The following is a 24,065-nucleotide window of genomic DNA, read 5'->3' as shown; positions in this document are numbered from 1 at the left end:
TGGACCGCGTACTGGTGCCCGCTAATCGCAGCCATTTACCCCTGGACAAGCAGCTGCAGCAACTTCTGGAGAAGTTTGACATGACCTGTGCCATGAAGTCCAGCCCGTCCCGCAGCAAACGCATCAAGCTGTTGAAAAAGACCATCAATGACGTGCGCAGCGACCTGAGCCTGAAAAGAGTCCAGCCTTCCCCGCATCGTCATCATCATCATCTTCATCATCGTCATCATCATAACCACCACCACAACAGCAGCAGCTCCTCCTCTGTAGCGCCTTTGTCATCAGCAGAGGATGTCGCTAAGCCAAAAGAGGAGAAATGGAAGCCAAATGGGCATTTCCCGGATGACGAGGGTATGTATGGATCTTACGTTTGTAACGTACTATTACTTTTGGGGGTGGTTGATGTGTTCATTTTATTTGTCAGGACATTTTAAGACAATGAAAACATTTATATGACGTAAACGTGCGTTGAACGAGGCACAGCAGTCCTCAGTGGCAAGCCTTGGAACTACAGTTTATTCGAGGGGCTTTCCAGGAAGTTTGCCGACATTTTTTTGTGTTACTGTTACTGTTTAAAAAAAAAAAAAAAAAAAAAAGTTAAAAAGTTTTAGAAAAAAAGGAAATAAAATATAAAAATGCATAATTTTCATTTGATAAAGGCTCACAAACTGACTTCAACAATTTTCAAAATAAATGTGACTGCTTTAACATAATTGCAATTTTAATTGATCACATTTTAACACCTTAATCAAAAAAGGCTTTTTTTTTTTTCTCAACAACCTTTTTTTGCCCGCAAATTTAAAGAGCACCAAACTGTTATGTCTTCATTTTTTTTTTGGCATCTAAGGATGGAGGATCTGAGGACGTCTTCAAAAAAAATTTATCCACTGAACATGCTTTTTCCAATCAGTTAATTACTTGCATCATTTAAAGTTGGGGGGGGGGGGTTAATAGTTTAACATGAATATATATTCTGAATGTCATACGCAAACATTTATTAAATGCTTTACTTTAATGCATTATTGCTCAAACACAACCTGTGCTACATTTAACGTAACCATCTGCTGTCAGCTAAAGGATAATCTCTGGTCAAAATCAATAGTGTGATTAATCTGCATTAATACATGATTAATGCCATAATTTCTTTGTGATAAATTAATTAACGCTCTAACTTTGGCAGGACATGAATTTCGGACCCTGATAGTAAGTGGTTGCTCTTTTTTTCCTTCTCTCTCCCTCTTTTCATTCTCTCCAACAGACAAGTCTCTCCCGCCTAAACTTGAGCCCTCGGACGCCATTCCTCCCCTCATCCACTCCGAAATGGACCCCGAGCCCCCAACCCTCAAACCCATCGACGCCACCCCAGATAGTGACGATAAGGCTCACACCAAGGGCACAATGTTGGACAGGGACCTCACAAACCCCCGGTCGTCCCCGCCACACCTTAATGGCCACTCCCACAATAACCTCCAGGCTTCTTTATTCGACGGCGACGTTAGCGTGGTCGCCACTTCCACTTTGGCCGAGCCGGGGGGCACCGTCAGTCGGCGGACCGCCGTGCTTTTCCGTAAGTCGAAAGCTGCCAGTCCCCTCAAGTCCACAAGAGGCAGAGATGACGGCGGTGCCGACGAGGACGAGCGGAAAGAGAGCGACGAGGACGTGGACGGTGGCAATGCGCAGCTGGCTTCCAAATCCTTATTGTCGGTGGTTATTCCCAGGCTGGAGACGTTACTACACAGCAAGAAGAGGAAGAAGCATCTCGACGTCCAGGAGGAGCACCAAGAGGAGGGCAAGTCTCCTGTTAAAAGACTTGACATGGGTAAGATGTGTATTAGTATGTATTTCGTCAACGAAAACTAAACAAAAATAATTTCGTCAACACATTTTTCACCGGACTAAAACTAGACTCGACTAAAACCCTCATCAAAAAACAATAACTGGGACTAAATCAGTATGCATGTTCATCGACTAAAGAAGATGAGACGAAAATGTACTTCATGTAATAAAAACTGGACTAAAATCTATGGACAGTTTAGTTCATGAACAAAAACGTCAAGTGAAAGGTAAAAAAAAAAAAAAAAGTAAATTATAGTTATTACTTAATAATCCAACAGCTATAACGTTCCAACAATAATGTTAATCCGACCGCTAACTAATTCTGGCTAACTTACTAGCGCATAGCAGCATTGAGTCATACTAGCCACTTGTTGATATACTGTGATTGTGTGTCAAGTTGTTTTTCATCAAAAAGATCAACAAAAATTTGATGAGAAATAGTTTTAAATCGGAAAAGTTCAACATGTCTACGGACAAAAAAAATTATGGTGAAATCATTGTCCAGACTAAAACTAGACTAAAATGTTGACTGTTTTTTTTTTTACTAAAACTAGATGTCATTAACTGCACGACGCAATGCATTCTGGGAACAATATATATGCAAAACAGGTAGATTTAACACGTCCAGAACTCAGTGTTGCCGCGTGCCATTTGCATTCGTGTTGTAAAATCTCGTCTCTGCTTAGTCATGTGACACATAGCACAAACACATGGGACAGACAGGAGGTGGATTCGCGATGAAAGGTTTAAAAAAGAAAAGAAAAAAAAAGTAAATTATAGTTACAATTTAACATAAATCTAACGGCTTTAATGGTCCAACAATAATGTTAATGTGACTGCTTACTAATGCTGGCAAACTTTTAGATCCGAAAAGGTTTAATATAATCTACTGACAAAAAAAAAAAAATACACAGGGGTAATGACTAAAACGTTGACAATTTTTGTTGACTAAAACTAGATGAATAAAATGTTTTCTTGGACTAAAATAAAGACTGCTAGATTTATGGTAGAGTAAAAATTGACAAAATAAAAATGGGATGAGGATGAGTTAACTATGATAAAAAATAAAAAGCGTGCCTGAAATTGGACTGAATTTAAAAACGGTGGCTGAAATTAACACTACGGTATAGGGCGGCACGATATTGGAAAAACATGCGATATGCGATATACTTGCTGAACATAGCGATATCGATATTATTGCGATATTTAACATGTACCAAAAGAAATTTCGTTTTTATTACCTAATGAAATAAAAAAAATTTCATGTGGCAAAATAAGCAACCTTAATGTAATCTTAGTTAATTAATTGTAATTATGTCTTGATAATTTTCAACTATTGAATGGCGATGCATGTTTTAGTTAGCATCTGACTGGTCAAATTCATATAAAAAGCATACAATTCCATATAAAACGTATTGCATGCCTTTGCGATATGCATATTGCAAGGGCCAATATCGCGATATCGATATTTTTTCGATATATTGTGCAGCCCGACTACGGTACATCCTGTACTGGCTTTGGGAATTGCTGTACATTTTGTGTCCACGCAGGGCTGTCGGGAGGTTTCCTGGAGGAGGAAGAGGAGACCGAGCTGGACCAGCCCAGCAGACCCGTGGAGCCCCGAAGACGCTGTGCCTCCGAGTCGTCCATTTCCTCATGTAGTAGTCTGCCAGGAGGCCCCGGGTAGCCCGCCAGCTCACCTTTCGTGTGTCAGCAACCAGGAGGAATGCCAATTTTGATTTAGATTTTTTTTCCCTTCCTCTTTTCTCCAGAACCATTCTCAGCCTTCCAAAGTGCGGGAAAGGGAAACCCGCCTTGTTGCGGAGAAACACTGTGGATGATAAGAATGAATTCATTGCCTGCATAGAAAATGGAAATTTTGCCAAAGCTGCACGAATCGCCGCGGGTAAGTTTGAATTTGGAGTTTGTTAAAACCCCCCCCAAAAAAATAAAAAAAATAGCATACACTGATGCTATTGTGGCGCTCCGAATTGTCCCTAGGTGTGCGTGTGAGTGTGGATGGTTGTTCGTCTCTGTGTGCCCTGCGATTGGTTGGCAACCAGTCCAGGGTGTCCCCCGCCTACTGCCCAGAGCCAGCTGAGATAGGCGCCAGCAGCCCCCGCGACCCTTGTGAGGAATAAGCGGTCAAGAAAATGGATGGATGGATGGATGAGTCTATTGTGACATGTCCAATAATCCATACTTGAATTTTTTTCACAAGGTCAGGCGTTCACTGTGGTTAGCCAAAACCATCAAATAGGAAAGTAGTACAATAGTGTCAAGGAACAGACTTTGAGTAATTTATGTTTTAACTATTATTATTATTGGCAATAATAAACATTTCTAGGGAAGGCATTACTCACATTATTTTGGAATTGGTGGCAGGCTCAAAACTTTACAACATTAATCTGAACTCAAAACCATATAATGAAGGATTCTAGACCAAATGTGCTGTTGAATCAATGAAGCCTTATCTCTGAGGTTTCTTGACCATAATACCAGATGTCTACAGGCTATAAATTTATAAATGTCTTAATTAGGGGTGTCAGGCGATTAAAATTTGTAATCATAATAATCCATGACTTCAATAGTTAACTTATGATAAAGTGCAAATTGTCTTATCTGTTCTAAATGTACAATATTTTTGTTTTCTAAGTTTCATATACTCTTAACATACAAGTGGAAACAAATGTTAAACTAATAGAAATATGGCATCGATACAGTAATTTCATAATAATAATTGAGTTAAAATTAAAAAGATGTACTGTAAAGAAAACATTGATTTGTGTTGAGGTCATTTTCTGCCACTAGATGGCATAATTGCATTTGTAAGACGGTGACAACTCAGTGCATTTTTCGTTTCATATTGAGCGCTATCTAATTCTGCAAATTTTTAAAATTGTAAAATACAACTTGACCCCAGTCTCCACAAATATATGCATTATCATTATAAATGTATTAGTGCTAAATTTTTATGTGGGCGTGTCTGCTGCATTGTGACTGGAATTCCCCCGCTACATGCTTTCCAAGTAAGGCACGCTCATTAATCGCTCGTTAAAAAAAATTTACTCAAAATGAACGCACTAATTTTGAAACCCCTAGTCTTTAAATAATGTGAAAAGTTGAATTGAATGAAAAGTGCCTTGGTGCATGCAATCGGACACCGGTTTGGAATTTGGCAAGAGCTTCCACAGCCAACTTGTTGTGGCAGTTGGCAGCGAGCAGCCGAGTGGCTGTCGCCGTGGCATCCAACCAGTCGACATCTGGACCTCTGCTTCATTTCAAAACTCAGATTTGGCTCACAAATTGCAATAAGTGTCGCTCAATGTGAATTTCCTGCCCATGACCGTGCTCCGTGCTCGTGCTGTGCTCCTTGTGTTTTTTTTTTTTTTTCCCCCAATCCAACCTGTTGTATCCTGTTTGCTGTTGTGTGTTTCCGCTTCCGTAGAGGTTGGCAACAGCAATATTTGGATGCCCGCTAGTGCTGCAACAGTCACACTGGAACCCCTAAAGCTAGTTTGGGCCAAATGTAGTGGCTACCCTTCCTACCCTGCCTTGGTGAGTGTTTTTGGAGGAAAGAAAGCATATCATCACTATATAATGCGTTTTTTTTTCCTCGAGTTTTTTTTTTCCTCGAGTTTTTTTTTTCTTTCTTCTTTTGGAAAAACTTCAATAAGATGATTCCTAGCCACTGAGCCACAGCACATTTGTGTACACTGGATCCTCATGTTATGAATTTAATTTGAATGTAAATCCAAAACGTTCATAAAATGAGGTCATTTTTCTCATTGAAATGAATGGAAATGAAATTAATTCAGTGTTTCTGTTTCCGACGCTACTTTGAGCCAGCCAAAAAAATAAATAAATATTTTTTTTAAAAAAAACAGCCTCCTTTGCGCTGAGGCAAACAGCATTCCGGGCTCCGGGAACCGATTACTTCTTTAATGTTCACATTCTGATGCCTTTCAAATCACCGCTGGTTCCTCCTTGCCACCACTACTGCCTACAGGAACACTGAAATTAATCTGTTATTACCCCCCCCCCCCCCAAAAAAAAACAACAACAAAAAAACAAAGTTATCTTTCTTTTTTTTCTTTTTCTTTTTACGTCAGTATTGATCATGAAAGAAATTCTATAATTCAATAAATGAGAACTTTTCTTGGGACAAAAATGAAGTGATATTAGAACGTGAATCACAAACACCACTATTAGATTTGTGATTGGATTGATTGGGTTTTATTAAACATATAAACACATCACAAGTATAAAATACAAGTTGTAGTTAAAACAGAGAAAAGGATAAGAAATCGTCAATAGTATCATTTACATGTTCAAAAGGAGTAGGAAGAAGTACAAAAAGATATCTAGTCCTACTCCCTAATGCTTCTATCATAATAATATACTAAAGTTGTTCTTAGTAACATAAAAGTTTAACAATAGAAAATAAAGAAAACATGTTTATCTTAAGTGCACAGATATTAGTATGAGTTTTATTAGTCCTTAACCATTACATATACGCAAAGAAGAGAGAGCGAAAGTGAAGCGCTACATACAGTAAACAATAAATTCCCAAACATTAAGTACGGTATTTTCCGCACTATAAGGCGCACCTTCAATGTATGATATATTTTCAAACTGTTTCCATATATAAGGCGCACCGCACTATAAGGTGCACCGCATTATAAGGCGCACCTTCAATGAATGACATATTTTACAAATTTTTCCATATATAAGGCGCTACAGTAGAGGCTGGGGTTACGTTATGCATCCATTAGATGGTGCTGTGCTAAAGGGAATGTCAACAAAACAGTCATATAGGTCAGTCAAACTTTATTAATAGATTACAAACCAGCTTTCTGACAACTCCATTCACTCCCAAAATGAATAAACAGCCGTTTTATTATTTCCTCTGAGGTAAAGTATTAGTATTAGCTAGCGATCCAAGATGGCGCGATCTTCTGCACATGCGCGTCAACGATCGTGCAGGGTCACCGATAGCGTCTTGACAGCGAGACCTGTTGCGGCTCAATATTGATCCATATATAAGGTGCACTGGATTATAAGGCGCAGGGTCAGCTTTAGAAAAAATTGAAGGCTTTTAGGTGTGCCTTATAGTGCGTAAAATACGGTATTGAACATATGTGGGCACACATGTACATACCCGTACATACCCGTACATACACATATTAACATACATACGCGCACAAATTTACTTACATTTATACCTGATTGACATATTTTTCTATCAGTATCTTTTTAAACCTCTTTTTAAATACAGTAATTGATTCACCTTTTTTCAGTTCAATTTTATAACTCTTCCACAAATTAACCCCTTTAACAGAAACGCACATTTGCTTTAGTTGTTTGTTCTTATCATTGTTTTTTTAAACCAAATTTTGGATGATTGATGATGCGGAGGCGGGGCTTCTGCCGAGATACCATGTACAATCAGCGATTATTTTTATTTTATTTTATTTTTTTAAAAACTAATTATGCCAACATTGTTCTAATGTAAAATGTGCCTTGGCTCAGTAAAGGTTGGGAAACAGAGCATGGATTGAGCTGCGATTCACCACTTGGTCCTCCAGGTGGCAGCCTTGAACAGCTGCCCAACGACCTGATCTTTGCATGCTGGACTTCAAATGCTGCATGCGTGCATCATGTATGCCATGTGACTGTTCATTCATGTATTCCACCACCACTCCCCCCCGACCACGTAGATCATCGACCCTCACATGCCGCGCGTGGGCTGCCAGCACAACGGGGTGTCCATCCCCACGCCCCCCACGGACGTGCTCCGCATCGGAGAACAAATGCAGTACAAAGCCGACGAGAAACTCTACCTCGTGCTCTTCTTCGACACCAAGCGCAGCTGGTGAGTGTCACTGGCGATTTGGACGGCGCGGCGGGCGGGCGGAGCGGAAAGCCGTCAGTGGGGCCTGATCCGTGTCCTTAACGCATCCGCCGACGTCACGTCGCGCTTCCCTCGAGAGGGTCGTGATGACCCCCCAAATGAGCGCACATACAGGGTGTGCTGTTTACAGTTCAGTTCAGGTCGTAAAGCGATATTTTACTCATATTTTGTCAATCATGAATTTGATGACGTCATTATTGTCATGTACAATTAACACCTTCACGACGCAACTTTGTAAACTTGAGGAAAGCCGTGATCGGTTGTTAGCTGAACCCTCAACATGTGATGTCATTTTCAGTTAACAGCAAGTAGCAAAAATGACTTTTGAAGGCAAAATAAGTAAAGTATCCCATTAAAGAACTGGCCCATCACTCCTATTTCAACTAAGGCTGGGTTAAAAAAAACGAATAATCAATATTGATTCGATTATTTTAATCTTTTTCCCCATAAATTCATAAGAAAATAGATTTTTAAAGGCCAATGCTTTTTTTTGTATCTTAGGGTTTTCTTGAAATTTACTGCTCACATGGATCTAAAACCTGGTTCACACGGCAGGAGAATTGGCCCAATTTTAGCCCTGAATTTCCTCTCACGACAATCGTAAGGACGCGCCGAGACGCAAGCGATAATCTTCACAGATAATCCTGCCGTATGTATTGTCACCACACACGGCACCTACCGATATCGCCGCTCAGAAGGACCCCCGACTTAAAATCGGGCATATCCAACATGTTGGATTTTTTTGGCCCGATTTCGCTCCGCGCAGCAGATTGACAGTGACGTGCAGCCAATCAGAAAGCGAGCCAGCGAGGAAGCCGGTGGGGAATCCAAAATCAAAATAGTCATGACGCAGCAGAAAGTCCGTGCTCGCGCTATTACACTCTCTTTATTTTATTTTTTTATTATTTGTATTGTTTTTTTGTTTTTGTTTTTTTAAATGTATTTTTATTTTTTTAAATACACGCACGCACATTCTCTACAAATAAACGTGGTATCCGGGTGGGACGCTAACCCGCGCCGCCAAAACCGAGGGCAAGCGAAGTCTCGCCAGTGCCCATTTACGCTCCTTTAAACAATACCTTTTTCTTTTTATGCTGTTTTTTCGGCTGATAACCAGGATCGACTCATGTTGACGACTCGGAAGCCACGTTTAATCTCGAGAGGTTTTGCGAGACTTCCCGTCACATTCTTGAATTAACTCGGCTCGTGTGGGGTGTGCTGATTGTGCAGTGTGTCCGCACACCACGCACGGTACGTTCAAAACTGGAACTCCCGTGATTTTTTCTCTTCACGTGTGCTGTCTGTCAAAGATTGGAAATCGGCCGACAATTTTAAAATCTTGCCGTGTGAACCAGGCTTGAAAGTATTTTCTTACATTTATGAAAGGCCTGACTTATTGCACTTTAAGGCAATTCAATTCATTTATATTTACAATTATTGAATATGAATTATGAAAATGATTTCATCTCATCCTTGCTGATTTTGTGTAACAATGAAGTGATTATAACATGTCGCTTTCATTCATAAACTAATTAACCAGAAATTTTATTTTTAATTGAGTTTTTGTGGAGTTTTTATCAGGTCATTGATGTTTAAGAAGAATTGATGTTCCATTAATTAATATTGATTGATTTGAATCGAATTGAACTCTTGTGAATCGAAATTGAATCGTTTGAGGTAGTTAGAATCGATTCCCAGCCCTAACTTCAACCCCTCCCAATGAAAGTTTATCAAACTTAAGGTCTACGGGCTGAACGCTTAATTGAATTCAAATCAATGTGGCAATTTTAGTAGAATGCAAAGGCTGCAATTAAAATTAGAATCTCATATGAACTCAATCATTCACAGCCATTTTCACTAAAGCAACCCCCTTCACTCCCAGCGGTTTTACTGGATTTTGACTGATTTTGCAAGGCCCGCAGTATATTGTGTTCTATTGCTATAAAAACATGGATCCGACTAAAAGAAAGATTAGTATATTTCTATCTGCTTCCGTTTTGCAGCAATTAGCATTAGAATATAGCTACATTTCATCGAAATTTACATTCCTGGTGAAAACCCTTTCAAAAAGAGCTTGTTGCAATATAGCCCTGGCTGATCTCTTATGATCTGCTGCCACCTGATTGTGCTTACCTACCATTGCTTTAAGCCACCTCTTCATGTCAGAAGCTACAGCAAAGTCTCCTGTATGCTCTTGCATTAAAAAAATAATAAAAATAAAAATGGATAAATGCGTTTTTGGGAATGAAGGTCAAAGTATTAAAAAACGTATTTACACGTCTTTGGGGTTGAATGGGTTAAATTGCAATACTGAAGGGAAAAGAAAATCTCAAAGAATGAATTTTTTGTTTTTTTTTCACAGTTCAGCAATCGTGTATGAAATATGAGCTCAACAAAACGTGACTCGTTCCTTCCTCTGACCTCCCGAACAGGCAGTGGCTTCCTAGATCCAAGATGGTTCCGCTGGGCATGGACAAGACCATCGACAAGATCAAGATGATGGAAGGCCGCACGTCCGGCGTCCGCAAGGCGGTCCAGGTGGCCTTCAGCCGCGCCATGAACCACCTGAGCATCGTGCGGGACCAGCCGGTCAGTGACCTCAGCGACGTGGATTGATGGACCGCCCCTTTCACAAACTCGTACCTCTTCTTCTTCTCTCTCGGAAATGCCAATGTTTACTGGGCCGCCGCCCCCGTTCCCACTCGTACACACTCCTCGAACACGCTGCTTAAATGAATGAAACCACTTCTCCACCTACAAGTGTGCTTAAGAGAGACCGGCTTCACTGTCCACACCACCTGTCACGTTTTCCTTCAGAACATTTCCAGATGATTTCGTTTGGCTCAATTTTTTTTCCTGCCCACGCGAGGGCATGGCCGCTTTTACATTTTTGAATCATCTCTGTATACAAACATCTTCCTTTGTATTTAAACTGTAAATATGTATAGTTGCCCACCACTAACTTATTTAGTCGTTTTGACCAACATGATATTGCTTTGTATTTATAGTTTGGGTGCATTTGTGGCACTGAGGCGTGAGTTGACTGCTTTGAGCAAGGGGGGGGAAAAAAGAGCAAAAAGCCTTATTGTTAAGCAGGTTAGAAAGTATGAAAGTATTCCTTTTTCCCGTCTTAAATTATTGAACGTTATTATCAAGCCTCTGCGGTATTAATCCTTTTGTATGAAATAGTTTTAGTCTATTTTTGTTCCTATATAGTATATTTATATGGTTTGAATACAACATAATGTCTGATTTTTATGGACAAATGAACCAAAAACTTATCTACCTGGATTTCCCCCCCCCCCCCCCCCTTTTTTTTTCAGGTTTTCAGTGGGATGTGTGAACTTGTTGCCAAAAAGTACAAAAGAAATAAGTTTGATGTGACGCATTTAACTATTTCATTTTGCTATAGTTGTAGGCACATGCAATGTGCCTGCACTAACTTAGTGTGAAAGCATTTTCATGACGTTACATTTGAGGAATGATGTGGAAATTGTTGAAGTGGCGCATTTTGTGATGGATTCTTGCCTTTTCATTTATAATTTTTGTAGATTTTTTTTTTTTTTTACCTAGGTATCATCGTTTATGCTAATTTCATTTTGTATTTAACCTTAGTTGTGTTTATTTTCCCCAAAGCAAAAAGGAAAAAAAACAACAACTCTGAAGACGACTACATGGATTTTGTTTAATCATGGCACTCAGTAAAGTGGTGAGTACAACTGCTCGGCCATTTTGTCAAAAACTAAAATCAGCAAATGATTCTTCACCCATATTCCGAAACACTACAGTTTTTCTACGTGTTCTTTGTGATCTTTGACTTACTGTGCACCCAACTTGTCATCAAATGACCAACAATAAGCAGCTTTGGACCCAGGCAAGCCAAACAACTCCAGCAAGCTCTTGCAAACAATATATACATAAACATAACTGCCCTCATTGCAATCAGACCTTTCGAACACAACTCGAACGACGTCAGAAGCTTGATTCAACAAGGTGTGCCACAGAGCTCCATATTCTGCCCCCTCCTGGTCACAAATGAGATGCTCCGCTCAGACAGTTCTACAAAAGTCAAATCACATTTGTTGTGCTACTTTTGTTCCTAAATTGATGGAGAAAGCATACAAATTAATTATTACCGGTAGTTGTGTGCCAACTTTGTGTTTACTTTATAGATATTACCCATAAGAACAGCAAACTTAAAAGCCACCAAAATTGACAAACCCAGATGACTGCAAAAAACGTATAACAATTAAACTGAAACAAAAGAGTAAATTTGTATTTTCAGGTAAATATAAAACATTTGTAGGTCAAAACAAAAAAACAGGAACACGAATGTGGGTATCTACATGTATTCTATGTATAGACCAAGTCTGCATTTTGTATTCTAATGAGAAATGTGCACGACTGTGTAAGTGTAAAACTAAAAGCAAAAAAAGATGGTATGTAATGTTCAAATCAGTTTTAGAGAATCCTTTTAGTTCAAGCTGTAGAATTTTGCTTCAGAAGACAAGATCGTCTTCAGGTGCCACGCTATCGCCATCTTCTGGTCAGTATGAGAAATGCCGTCGGCCTTACCTCTTTTGCCCATAAATATGTCATATTGAGAAGGTAGAGGCTGGCCGATTCTTTGTCCATTTTCTCAGTCTGGTGCTTAACAGCTTGAGGAATTGCTTTAAAAATCTTTTTTAAATTCGGATCTTTGTCGTGATGTTTTAGAGAGCACAACAATTTCAAAAGAGAGCCATGCAGTTACCCTAATCACCCATTAGATGGCGGAGTGGCCACGCTCCTTTATCCATCCAGTTCTGCAAAAAGATTTTTATTTTTTTTTAAATCAAAGAACGTATCTGTTGTTCCATAGTTGGGATTGATGTGGAGCAAAATTGTGGTTCTACATAAGTTTCCAGCTTAGTAGGGTTTGCTTATGAATGGATGATCGTTTAACTGGCAGTTAAGGACACATTTTTAACACCTTCCATTTTTTTATTTTTATTTTTTTTAATTTTTTTTTATAAACACGCACCTTTGGACATACAGAACCTGATGCTAATATTTTTGTTTGGAAATATCTGAACCATTTAATTTTAAGTACAGCATTTAAGCATTCAAACTCGAGCCAGATCCTCTTTTTGTGGACTCTTATTTTTTCAGATAAAATTTAGTTGGTTAATTGCTTTTATTGATTTATCTAGTATAGCCATAGAATATGATGGATAAATGCACCTAGCTAAAGATTCCATCTCAATCATATATGATTTTTTTCCTCCCCAAAACGGATAGCTCTCGTAGGCCAAGAATTCAATTTGGGTTTACGCTGATCAATTTTTGCTTGAATAATTAATGATTCACTTGCAGCAGTGTCTCAAATATTAAGTCTTTTAGCTTTGCTAATTGATAATTAGCAAATCTCCGGCGAAACTTGCTATACATATATATATATGTATATGTGTGTGTGGGTGTGTGTGTGTTTATTTTGTTTATTTAGCCGTGAATATATATATATATATAAAAATGCCTGACTATTCAGCGCCCTTTAAAAAAAATACTTTCCTATACATAGTTATCTTTTATTCTTTACTACAGTCCTTCAATGAAAAATGTTTTACTTAATTTAGTCTATTTTTTGTTTTCTTTAAAGAAACTTTCACTGCACTCTCTTTTTATCGCCTTACAATTCTGCTTGTCCATTGTTATCTTATTTTCTGTATTTCATTGAAATAAAATTGAAAACTTATTAACTACCAACAGATGACCTTTTTTCTTTTAAAACATGTCAGAGGTGTCAAAAAGGGATCTAAAGAAAGTACACACAGACAAAGTGTAGTGTTTAGGCGAAGAATCATTTGCTGATTTTGTTTTTCAAATGGCCGAGCAGTCATACTCACCACTTTACATTTCAAATTAAATTGGCCAACCTCTAATGTTCCCAAGTGTTTCATGCACCACTGATCTTGACAAGGAGTACATGAAACTTGATGGAAGGCTACTTTATTATTAATCATGAGGACTTCTGAGGCTCTGTGGGGGTCTTTCTTATCCTCAAGAAGAAGATTAGAAATCCAGATTTTCTCCTCACATTCATATTACTCAAAACACACCCCTTCAACCGGGTCGACTCTATTGATCATTTAGTGTATTTTATTAACCATGTGAAATGACACAAATAATGTCGCGAAACTTCCTGGCAAGCGCCTCGAGCAAGAAGCACTGTAGTTGCATGGCATGCCACCGAGGGGCGCTGTAGCCTTGTTCAATGTACTTCATACGTCGTTTCCTTTGCAAACACCTGAATTGGATTTTTAATCAGCTCATCTCCCATCTTCTAGCTAGGATACATTTTATTCACATAATACAAATACATTTACGTTCATCATATTAACAATGTACAGTACATATTAATGTAGACATGCATTAATATATTACATAAAGTTAAAGACGTTAGCTGTTCTGCACTTGTTTTTCTCACCTTTGGCGTTTTGTTTTTGGGCTTTTGGGCTTCAAACGCCCCCTCCCCCCCTTCCCCCCTTCCCCTGCCTCAAGTCACGTCCAAGATGCAAATGCGACTGAAAATTGATGAAACACGCATTTTATTTTCCATTCAGGCCAATCCGGCGTTTGTTATTTTGAGCCGTAGGCACTTTAGAGAGGGGAAAGTAGCATCATGGGGATTTAAACGAGCGAGTAATGGCCCTTCACTTATAGGGGAGCCACCTTGAAGACGTTTGAAAGACATCTCCCATCTTTATAAACAATTGCCGCTAATGAAGCCACGCGCGCACATACACACTCATAGCATAATGTCTCTCCTTCTCTGTCTGTCTTCACCTGAGACTAATTGCGCAGGGAGGTAAACACCGGCAGTCAAGTCGCGAGGAAGCAAGAGTTGAGCGTGAATATCAATCTCCCTGTGTCATCAGGTGACTTTGACTGGAGTCGAGGTGCCTCTATTCGGGTGCACGGACGTCCAAGTCTGGAAAACATCCTTGCTGGAAAGTCTGCCGTGCTCAACTCAACTACAAACAGGCCAGATAGGCCAAAAGTATGTTACGTTATACGTTTCATTCCATCATTCCGCTTTCCTTCCGTTCATATATCCTTCTTTACTTTCTTCCACCTTTGGGGCCTCATTTCATATTATCCTTATCTTCCTTCAATATTTCTTTTGTCTATCCTACCATCTCATCATCCATCCTTCTTCTCGTCTTTTTGTTCATGTTTTCATTTAATGCATCCTTGCTTCCTTCCTTCCTACCGTCAGTCGTGCCTAACTTCCATCTCTCCTAACGACCTTTCTTCCATCATTCCTCCATGCCCTCCCTTCCCCCTAAACTTAAAATGAGTTCACAGTACTATACCTACTTTTGCCGACCCTTATATACTATATGTGTGCGTGACAGGGCAGCCCTTGCATCATCCAGCCATCCTGCTCCAAAAGTGTCACCTGTGTGTCCATACAAGGAGGTGAAAAGGCTCCCACACAGGTATGTTCCCACTTAGATCCCACATGCACATACAGTGGATGATTATTCCAAACCATATGCACAGTATGTCCTGACATGTCAGTATGGGGCGGCCAAAAATGGCACGGTGGGTGTCAGACCTTTCAACAAAGTCCAACAAAAGAAGCCTTCTGTCTGCAAGCTTTCAAATAAAACTGGCTTGTGTGTGTGCGTAAGCCTCACGTTGCTGTGGTGCTAATGGGCTCGTTCGCCATCGTGTCCTTTTTTTTTTTTTTTTTTTTCTCTGCGTCGCTTGCTTATGTACAAAAAACAGCATATACTGTAGCTGATTTACTTCATCACAACTGCTCAATTATGTTTCTTGACAGATTTTGGAGCATTTAGCATTTTCAGTTATATTCAATATTTTATGTTTACAGAGATGAGTGGTTTGGATGGATGGATGATAAGGATGATTATTTTTTGACATTTGTGTCATTTGTGTCATTTTGTGTCAATATGTGTATTTACGCACAGCCCCTCTTCAAAAGTATTGGAACGGCAAGGTCATGACAATTCCTTTGTTTTTGTTGCATACTGAGGACTTTAGGGTTTCAGATTGAAGATGAATATCAGACAAAAGTTGAAATGATTGCATAAACACAGCTCTGGACAGCTATGTCCTGAGATGTATAACAAATTTCGATGTAAATACCATGAATTTGCAACTTTTGTCTCATATTCATCTTTTGAGCTGACACAACAAAAACAAAGGAATTCACCTTGCTGTTCCAATATCTCTGGTGGGGACCTGACAACTGGAATATTAGATTAACCCTGTTATTTTCTTGAAACACTAAAAAGCGCATCCTAATCACTCGCACAGATCGTTAAAGAGGATTTCATGGAGGCAAACTCGTGCAATGATAAAAATGAAACCGACATGTAATGGCAGTCATCCCACTGTAAAAGAAAGTGTACAAAGTTGAACGATGATTTATTCATGAAAAAAATATACCCTTTTATACTTTCAACCATTTCTCGGCAACGTCGGATCCATTTTGGCTCGGCGCCGCCTGTTTGTTCATGCAAAATGTCTTCACTTTTTAATTTAAAGTGGAAGAAAAAAGCCTCTAACCTTGCAAAAGAAGAAAAAAAAATGAACTGCTGAGGCTCATTTGTGCCTGAAAGTTGGCGGCGTGTGGGGTGACTCGTGAAGGAAACGCACTCTGAAACTTGGCCTGCTCCTTCTGCATTAAACATCACGCAAAACCATCCACTTTCCATTTTGGAACATGCACAAAAAATATTATCCTCCGCCACTCCTTTCCTCGTTTTCTCTCTTTCTCTCTCTCTTTCTCTCCCTCTCTCTGTGAGTCCCTGATAGGTCCAATCTCTAGTGGCTATGTTCAAAAACACTGGGCCAGAATAGCACAGGCCCTGGGTAGATAAATATTTATGGGGTGCGCATACGTCTTACCACAGAGGAGAAGTAGAAATAGTGCGTTTCCAAGGTGAGCAAAACAAACAACTTCAAAAGAATTGAAATGCAATTCATGTAAATTACTCCCCCCAAGCCTGCACGCAGTGGCACGCCTTGTGCGGCGATTATTAGGGAGAGACTCCCTCCTGATGCCAGGTGACCTGATTATATTGTCTTTGCAGCAAATTAAAAAGCAAAAAAAAAAGCATGGTAAGGCATTGCGTCAAGCAATCAAGCCGGGCGGCTACATTATTCATTGATCAGCGTGGACTGTGATCAGAAGCGGCCCTGCTAAATGGGGCAGATGAAAGCAGCTCAGCTCAGATGAAATCAGAGAAGTATAGCAGACTAAATGTGCGTTAATGTCATTCTTCTTGCACTAATATGTGCTTATACTTTTGCAAGGGTCGGACAATTGTGCATGTGATGTGAAAAATAATCCACCCAGGTAATTAGCTGTAAGTAAATAAAACTTAACTTTGCTTGCTGTGACCTAAATTGAGGATCGGCATTTAAAGAAGACGTGAATCAGTTATTCATTTTGTTCAATATCAATTGCAGTGATCAAATCTAAATGTTAGCGCGTCTGAGGTTTTAGGGTTCAAATCTTGGTCTCCTGTTCGCACCACGCTTGTGGGGATTTTGTTTTTAGAAAGTCCGCCTAACTCACGCAGCCCAAAAAATTTGCTTGTTTTAGTAAATTCATGTTTATTAACTCATTCACTCTGCGCCATTTTCAATCAAGGAACCGACCCCCTTCACTCCCGGCTGTTTTACTGGATTTTGACTGATTTGGAAAGATCCACAAAATAATCTGTTCTAATGCTATAAAAACATGGAAAGAGTGGAGGCTCTTCTTTCATCAGGAAAAAAACAATACAGGGAGTCAGAGTCAGAGTTCCGTTCCTACTAGGGGTGGGACGATACGGGTAAACCACGATTCGATACTGTGGCGATATTTGGCTCACGATATCGATAATATCACGATACACGATATCTACATTTTTTTTATATATTGTAAAAAAACATTTTTTGCAATATATTACGATATGTGACTGAAAAAGCCAACAAATGCCCATAAAAAGGAAAATGTCTAATTATTTATTCAATGCCAAAACTTTGTACAATGTACAAAGTTCTGCATAGTGTCTCATTGCCTCTAAGCCTTTTAACTGTAAAAATTGTAACAAGACAAATTAAAGTGCATAAACATTTATAACATAACACTGCACAACTGGACACATTACAACGATATCTACCGTCAGTGTATCGATAATTTATTAAAAATTTATTTATTATTAAAAACATGTAAACACATTTTTGGGAGAGGACAAAGTACTTGAAAACGTTTTTACCTCTTTTTGGATTGAATGAGTTAAATTTTTAAATTGATAAACCTTAATGTCACCTGAGACCTGAAAGAGGCCAAAGAAAATGGATGGATGGCAAAACTGTGTCAGCTTGCCTAGCCGAGTTGCAAATTCTTACCCACCATGCAGAACTTGATTTTTGATATGATGTGCCTACTATGATGTGTATCGTATTTCAAAGTGGATTCAGGCCCGACTGGTTTAGCTGGCTTAACAGAGAGCTGGATTCTTTCAACCAAAAGTTTGTGTTGTTGTCTTGCTCTGAGCTCAACTTGTTGACATTTCAGCTCTGAAGTTGTTGTGACGTAGAATTGTTGACAGCCCATTTAGGCAGAGAAATCATTGGGCCCAAATAAGTTGCACCCTTGGCTGATTTGCTGCCTAAATCTGTTGACCCCCCCAACTCTTTTTATCCTAACCTTTTGGGAAGGGTGAAGAATTGACATAGACAGGTTGTTTTCTTTCATCTGTAGTCCCCTATACATACATACATTAAAATACACATCACATAGCAATACAAAATCAAGGTAAAAGAAGTAAGAGCATTACAATAAAACAATAGAATACCATAGTAAGACGACTCGATAAAAACAATGTAAAAAGAGTTAATGGTCGCACTCTGCTGTGGGTTCATATCGGCTCATATTTTCCCCCTTTTTGGGGTAATTGACCCCAAACAATGTAGCACGTTTCCCCTCTTCCTCGAAACGAAATGAAAAACTGCGTACTGTTAAGTCAAGTTTGAATATCCCCTCAGCCCGCCGCTCAGTGACTTAAAGACTATCAATCCCCCCGACTCTGGTGGAAAAAGAGACTCCCCGCCATCCTCGGCTCTCATCGCCATTCTGCCGCATCCCAAGGACACTGTTGTGATTGACGCGGCTTAATGTGTATCTTGCCAGAATTGGATTTGATCCTGGGGGCTCTGCCACAGGCCCCTATGTTAGATTTACGCTCCCCTCCCCGCTCGCAGCTCCTATCTTTTGCCCTCCCTTTTCTCTGTCGAACAAATAGAAACAGAATTACCTCTTCTTGGGAGCCGCTCCCGCATGCCCGGCCGGCTTGCAGCATTGTGCGCACAGCGAGATCATGCGCGGATCCGTGTCGCTGAATGACTGCGCTTGTTTTTCCAGGGGAAACGTAGGAGAGGATTTGTGCAAAGAAGCCGAGAAGGCGGCGGGAGTCGAATGCTGCGTATGCTTGCTTGCTTTGACAAGCGTGTGTTTGCTTTTCATGGCATGTACAGGTGAGGTGGCTTTTGTGCGTCTCAACTGTCCACAATGCCTGAGAAGGCGGAGGGTTGCACCTGTTTCCACAGAACCCTAGTTTTCCTTACAGAATGTTACAGAATAATTGAAAACCCGCCGCCTCTAACTCATTCACTCGACGCCATTTTCAGCGATGCAACCTTCTTCGCTCCCGCCCGGCTGTTTTACTGGATTTGGACTGATATTGCAAGGCCCATAGAATATTGTGTTCTGCTGCTATAACATGACCTACCAAAAGAAAGATTACAGTCTCTTCATTCATCAGGGAAAAAAAAGTACATTTGTATCTGTTTCTGTTTTGCAGCAATTATCATTACAATATAACTGTCATCAATATTCACATTCCTGGTGAAAACATTGGCTGATCTCTTATACTCTGCTGCCACCTGCTGGTCGTTTTTTGTGATACGGCCATTGCTTTAAGCCACCTCTTCATGTCAGAAGCTGCATCAAAGCCTTATCGATGCTCTGCAATAAAAAAAAAGTGTAAATACGTTACTGTCTCATGTTTTAAGGTAGACGAGGAAACAAAATAGACAGTATTAATATTCAGTTTTTGCTTTTTTGTATGTGTATCCTATTCTGAGCTCAAGCTTGAGTTTCAAGTAATATAGCAAATTGTTTTGGGATCGTAGTTGGTGGAATATTTGATTTACTTATTCACTCATTTACCGCCAAAAACGTTTAATAATGTTTATTAAAATCACGATGTATGCCGCCATAAACGTTAATTGACGTCGACTACATGTTTTTTTTTTTTTTTGTAATCGGCTTTGCAACGTCTAGTGCAGTGCTGCCTGATCAAAGGGGTTGTGAAATCAAAGACACCCACTAACTATGGCCCGGAGATGGCAGCATTGTATTTCTTTTCAATGGGCTGCCGGTGTATGAAATTATGATGAAACGGATGAAATAGAATGTTTTCAAGGATGACGTAAATGTTTCAAAGCCTTTGTCACATTAACTCTAATTCACAGAATGTCACTAAACAAAAAATATTAGTTTCAAAGTCACTGTTGTGGAGAAAATGTATCTTTTCAGAAAAAAACTTTTCTCTTTATCTTTTCAATTTTCGCTCAATGTTACTCAAATGACCTATTTTCAAATGGTGATTACTAAAGAACAGAGTAAGGTAGAAACATACTTTTTTTCTAATGAAAGAATGGAAAGCAATCTTTCATGTGGTAGCCTATCCACCATGTTTACGTAGTAATAGCACACAATATTCTGTTTGCCTTGAAGGTGAGTTAAAATGCTCGAAATTGGCTGGCACTGTCGGGGTTGTTTTTATGATAAAGTGTGGCAGTAAAAGAGTTAGCAACACGTTTTGGTACCTATGCCTCACAAATGGCGGAGTTTGTTTTGCTGGTCATGCTACTGCCCATAATTCAACTTCTCCATGTAACCTGACTTTTAACCCCAGCAGCAAAGTTTGAATCTTTGAATTACCCCCAGTAAATTCTGCTCAAAGATTAAATTTCTTCTTTCGTGTCTTATTTTCCCATCACGATAAAGCAAGTTCCATGTCATATTTTGAACCAATGGTTAACGACAGCATCTTCTCGAACCAAGTCAATTTCGAGAGACGCCGTTTTGTTCTTATAGACCTGCTTCAAGCCACAATCGATCAATTCCACGCGGTTAACACAAATCTAACTCGTCAATCAATCGATTGACTGACACTTCCGCCCATACTTTGCCTTTAGATGCCTTCAGCCGATTGTCAGAAATTCCACAAAGCTGCGTGCTTGCATCAACATCTACATCAAGGACTGATCAATGGCAGCTTGGGCTAACGCTGACATCCGCCGTCAGTATCTACATAAAGAGATGGTTTCCCGTCGCTATCAATTCCTGAGGCACTGCCGTTAAAGATACCCAACGGCTCGCTGTCGCCGCGTCGCCATTTAACATTCTCGAATGAAGAAGGCCCCCGTTCTCCTTGGCCTTTTGAGATAGTGGACTTGTCTGGTGCAGATCTGCGGCGGGAACATCCTTTAAAACAAGCCGAGAGACCGCCGTACCGGTCTTATTCATTCTGGCGGAGGGCTGACATTACCGCGCTGTCCCGTCTTATCTCTCCCTCGCCGCCAGGGAGGCAAATGCAAGATAGATTCCTATTTCGCCCCAGAGGGGAAACAACGGCTTTCGATCTTGTTTGTGCGTGTGCGGCAAGCGCGTAGACACACACAAACAACAGGACAGGCTAGATGGGTTGTTTAGAATCGTAGGTATGTACTCTATCCTGGCCACTTGCTTTATTAGATGAGATCCAATATCTAATATGTATCTAGTAGTTCTTCCTTTACCAAAGAAGAGTTTGCAAAAGTGAAGTTTCCAAAGTTTCTCTCGCTTGTAGCCTGGCGCTGACAAGGCGCCCCTGAACTTGACCCGAAACATAACTCAGACCTTGTCAGATTCGGGGCCATGTTCCACACCTGCAAGCTTCAACTTGGTGCAGGACTAAAATTAGATGCTTCTTGCGTCCTCTTGTGTCTTCCGCTAGCGAGCGAACAAATATCAAGGCTGATCTCCCGGCGTATATTTGGGAATAATTACCTGCAAGTCCCCCCACCAGCACCAGCCGCTGTCTTGCTGAACTCAAAACGGAGAAAGGAAAAAAAAAAAAAAAAAAGAGCAGCTAAATGAAACGTGTCAGCTTTTTAATGGACTTTACCTACTTTGGTGTGTTTGCACGTTGTCGACCACAATTTCATCTGCATACTAGTGTTAATTTTGTCAACAAAAACTAAACAAAAATAATTTTGTCAACGCACATTTTTTTCACTAGACTAGACTAAAAGCCTCATAAATAAACAATAAGTGGAACTCAATCAGTATGCATTTTCATCGACTAATGAAGACGAGACGAAAACGTACTTCATTAATAAAAAACAGACTAATATCTATGGACATTTTAGTTCATGAACAACAACGAGACGAAACTTTTTTGTCATCGTTTTTGTCAGATTTTTTTTTTCCCCGATGAAAATTAAACGGAAACTACCGTAAAAAAGAAGCTATTCATTGAGACTATAACCATAACTAAAATTGACTGACAATTTCGTCAATGACTAAAATGAAAACAACACAGTGATGAAAATTCACACAATCCAATCAGAAGGAATGAAACGTGGGTTGGAAAAATTAACATGTTTACATTCATTGTGCATCTGTAAGATTAATCTTAAATAATTATGCACTTTTTCATTGAAACATTTAACACAGTCACTTGCAGCCATTTTCACAGAAGCAATTCCCTTCACTCCTGGCTGTTTTTTTTTTTTTTTTTTGACCGATTTTGCAAGGCCCACAGAATATAGTATTCTATTGCTATAGAAACATGGACCCTACCAAAAGAAAGATTAAAGTCTCTTCTTTCATCAGGAAAAAAAGTATACATCTACCTCTTTCGGTTTTGCAGCTGTTAGCATCAGAATGTAGCTAAGTTTCATCATTATTCACAACATGTCCCTGGTTGATCTCCTTTACTCTGCTGCCACCCGTTGGCTGTTTGTGTAATAACTACCTTTTCTTGAACTGTTCCTTGCAGTTGAGAGGCTGCATCAAAGCCTTCTGTATGCTCTAGCATGAAAAAAAAACAAAAAACAACAACGTATAAATACGTCTTTGGGACACTTAACACATTTAGAATACAACACATTTATACGTTTTTGGGAGCAAATGATTTAATAAACACCGTTTTATTAAATGCATCTTGCGTGTTAAACTACAGTTACAAATAGGTGTTATAATTTTCTGTATAAAAGTTTAAATGTATGCTGAAGGAAAATAGACTAAACTGTCAATTTAGTCGACTAAAATTGCTCTTTTTTTTTTTTGACCAAAATTACTCTATTTCCTCCGACTAAAATTTGATTAAAACTAAAATACAATCAGATGACTAAAATGCTAATTAATTTTAGTCAAAAGACTAACTGAAACTAAATTTAAAATTTATTGTCAAAATTAACAGTGCTTGAAAGTAAGGAAGTCTCTTGTCTTGTTTTTTTTTTGCATGGGAAGGAAACGGCTTCAGGAAGGAATTCCCCATTTGGGTAAAAGTAGCACTACGACGCACTCGGTCGCCGAAAATGTAGCAAGTAAATGTTGATTCCTTTCGCTGTCAAAGCTCATTAAGACGTTTGTGCTTCTGCGGCGAGGCCGATCAAAGCGTCCACGACCCGTCAGTTTCTCTTCAGGATCCTTCCGCGTTTTTGTAAATTGCTTCTCGCTTGCTCGTGCTGCCACATGAAGGATCAGCAGCGACTCTAAGTTTAATGAGACCGTCCTGTTTATAGACGGAGATTTCCGTTTGATTCTAACATGTTGAAATGTTTCCGTTTGAAGTGTTTGTATTGTAGGAACGAAGCACTCTTTAAGGGTAGCAATTTGTCGTCTTTCTCTGTCGAGTTAACGTACTCGGATTGAGGATGTGTTGGCAGTCGGGGGCAAGAAATAGGGTTATATGAAATTAGCATTTCTCAACCCAACCCCCCACCTCCACCCATCTCCAACTCCTCTTTTATTGCTTTTTATATCAGCCTCTGTCTGCTGGAATCCATACCCGAGATCAAACAGACCTGCCCAGCCCACCAAACAAAAGTGAGCACCAAGATAAGGCCAAGCCACGGCAGTTGTATTTTTTAGCGTATTTCATACACAAGGTAACGTGATGTGCTTCACATCATGAAAAGTATAGCGTTTACTTTAATAGCATTCACAAAAAAAGTAAAGACAATGAAATAAAATGTA

General features: G+C 39.6%; 1 protein-coding gene across 5 annotated transcripts in view; it reads left to right on the top strand.

Moving 5' to 3' along the window:
• brd1a (bromodomain containing 1a) overlaps window positions 1-24,065 on the top strand; it is a 53,607-nt gene that overhangs the window by 9,740 nt on the left and 19,802 nt on the right. For 2 of the 5 annotated variants that reach the window (XM_077501505.1, XM_077501504.1), the window contains exons 6-14: window positions 1-351; window positions 1,259-1,819; window positions 3,387-3,519; window positions 3,609-3,742; window positions 5,285-5,394; window positions 7,557-7,711; window positions 10,183-10,339; window positions 14,668-14,789; window positions 15,148-15,231. In XM_077501505.1, coding sequence (XP_077357631.1) covers window positions 1-351; window positions 1,259-1,819; window positions 3,387-3,519; window positions 3,609-3,742; window positions 5,285-5,394; window positions 7,557-7,711; window positions 10,183-10,339; window positions 14,668-14,789; window positions 15,148-15,231 — 1,807 coding nt within the window. Of the gene's footprint in view, window positions 352-1,258; window positions 1,820-3,386; window positions 3,520-3,608; window positions 3,743-5,284; window positions 5,395-7,556; window positions 7,712-10,182; window positions 11,523-14,667; window positions 14,790-15,147; window positions 15,232-24,065 lie in introns of those variants that run through there. The other 3 variants (XM_077501506.1, XM_077501507.1, XM_077501508.1) reach the window with 2 other exon arrangements.

The sequence above is a fragment of the Festucalex cinctus genome, chromosome 16, assembly GCF_051991245.1.
Source record: "Festucalex cinctus isolate MCC-2025b chromosome 16, RoL_Fcin_1.0, whole genome shotgun sequence".
Lineage (NCBI taxonomy): Eukaryota > Metazoa > Chordata > Actinopteri > Syngnathiformes > Syngnathidae > Festucalex > Festucalex cinctus.
The sequence above is the reverse complement of the archived record's forward strand: the minus strand, read 5'-3'. Positions and strand labels throughout refer to the sequence as shown.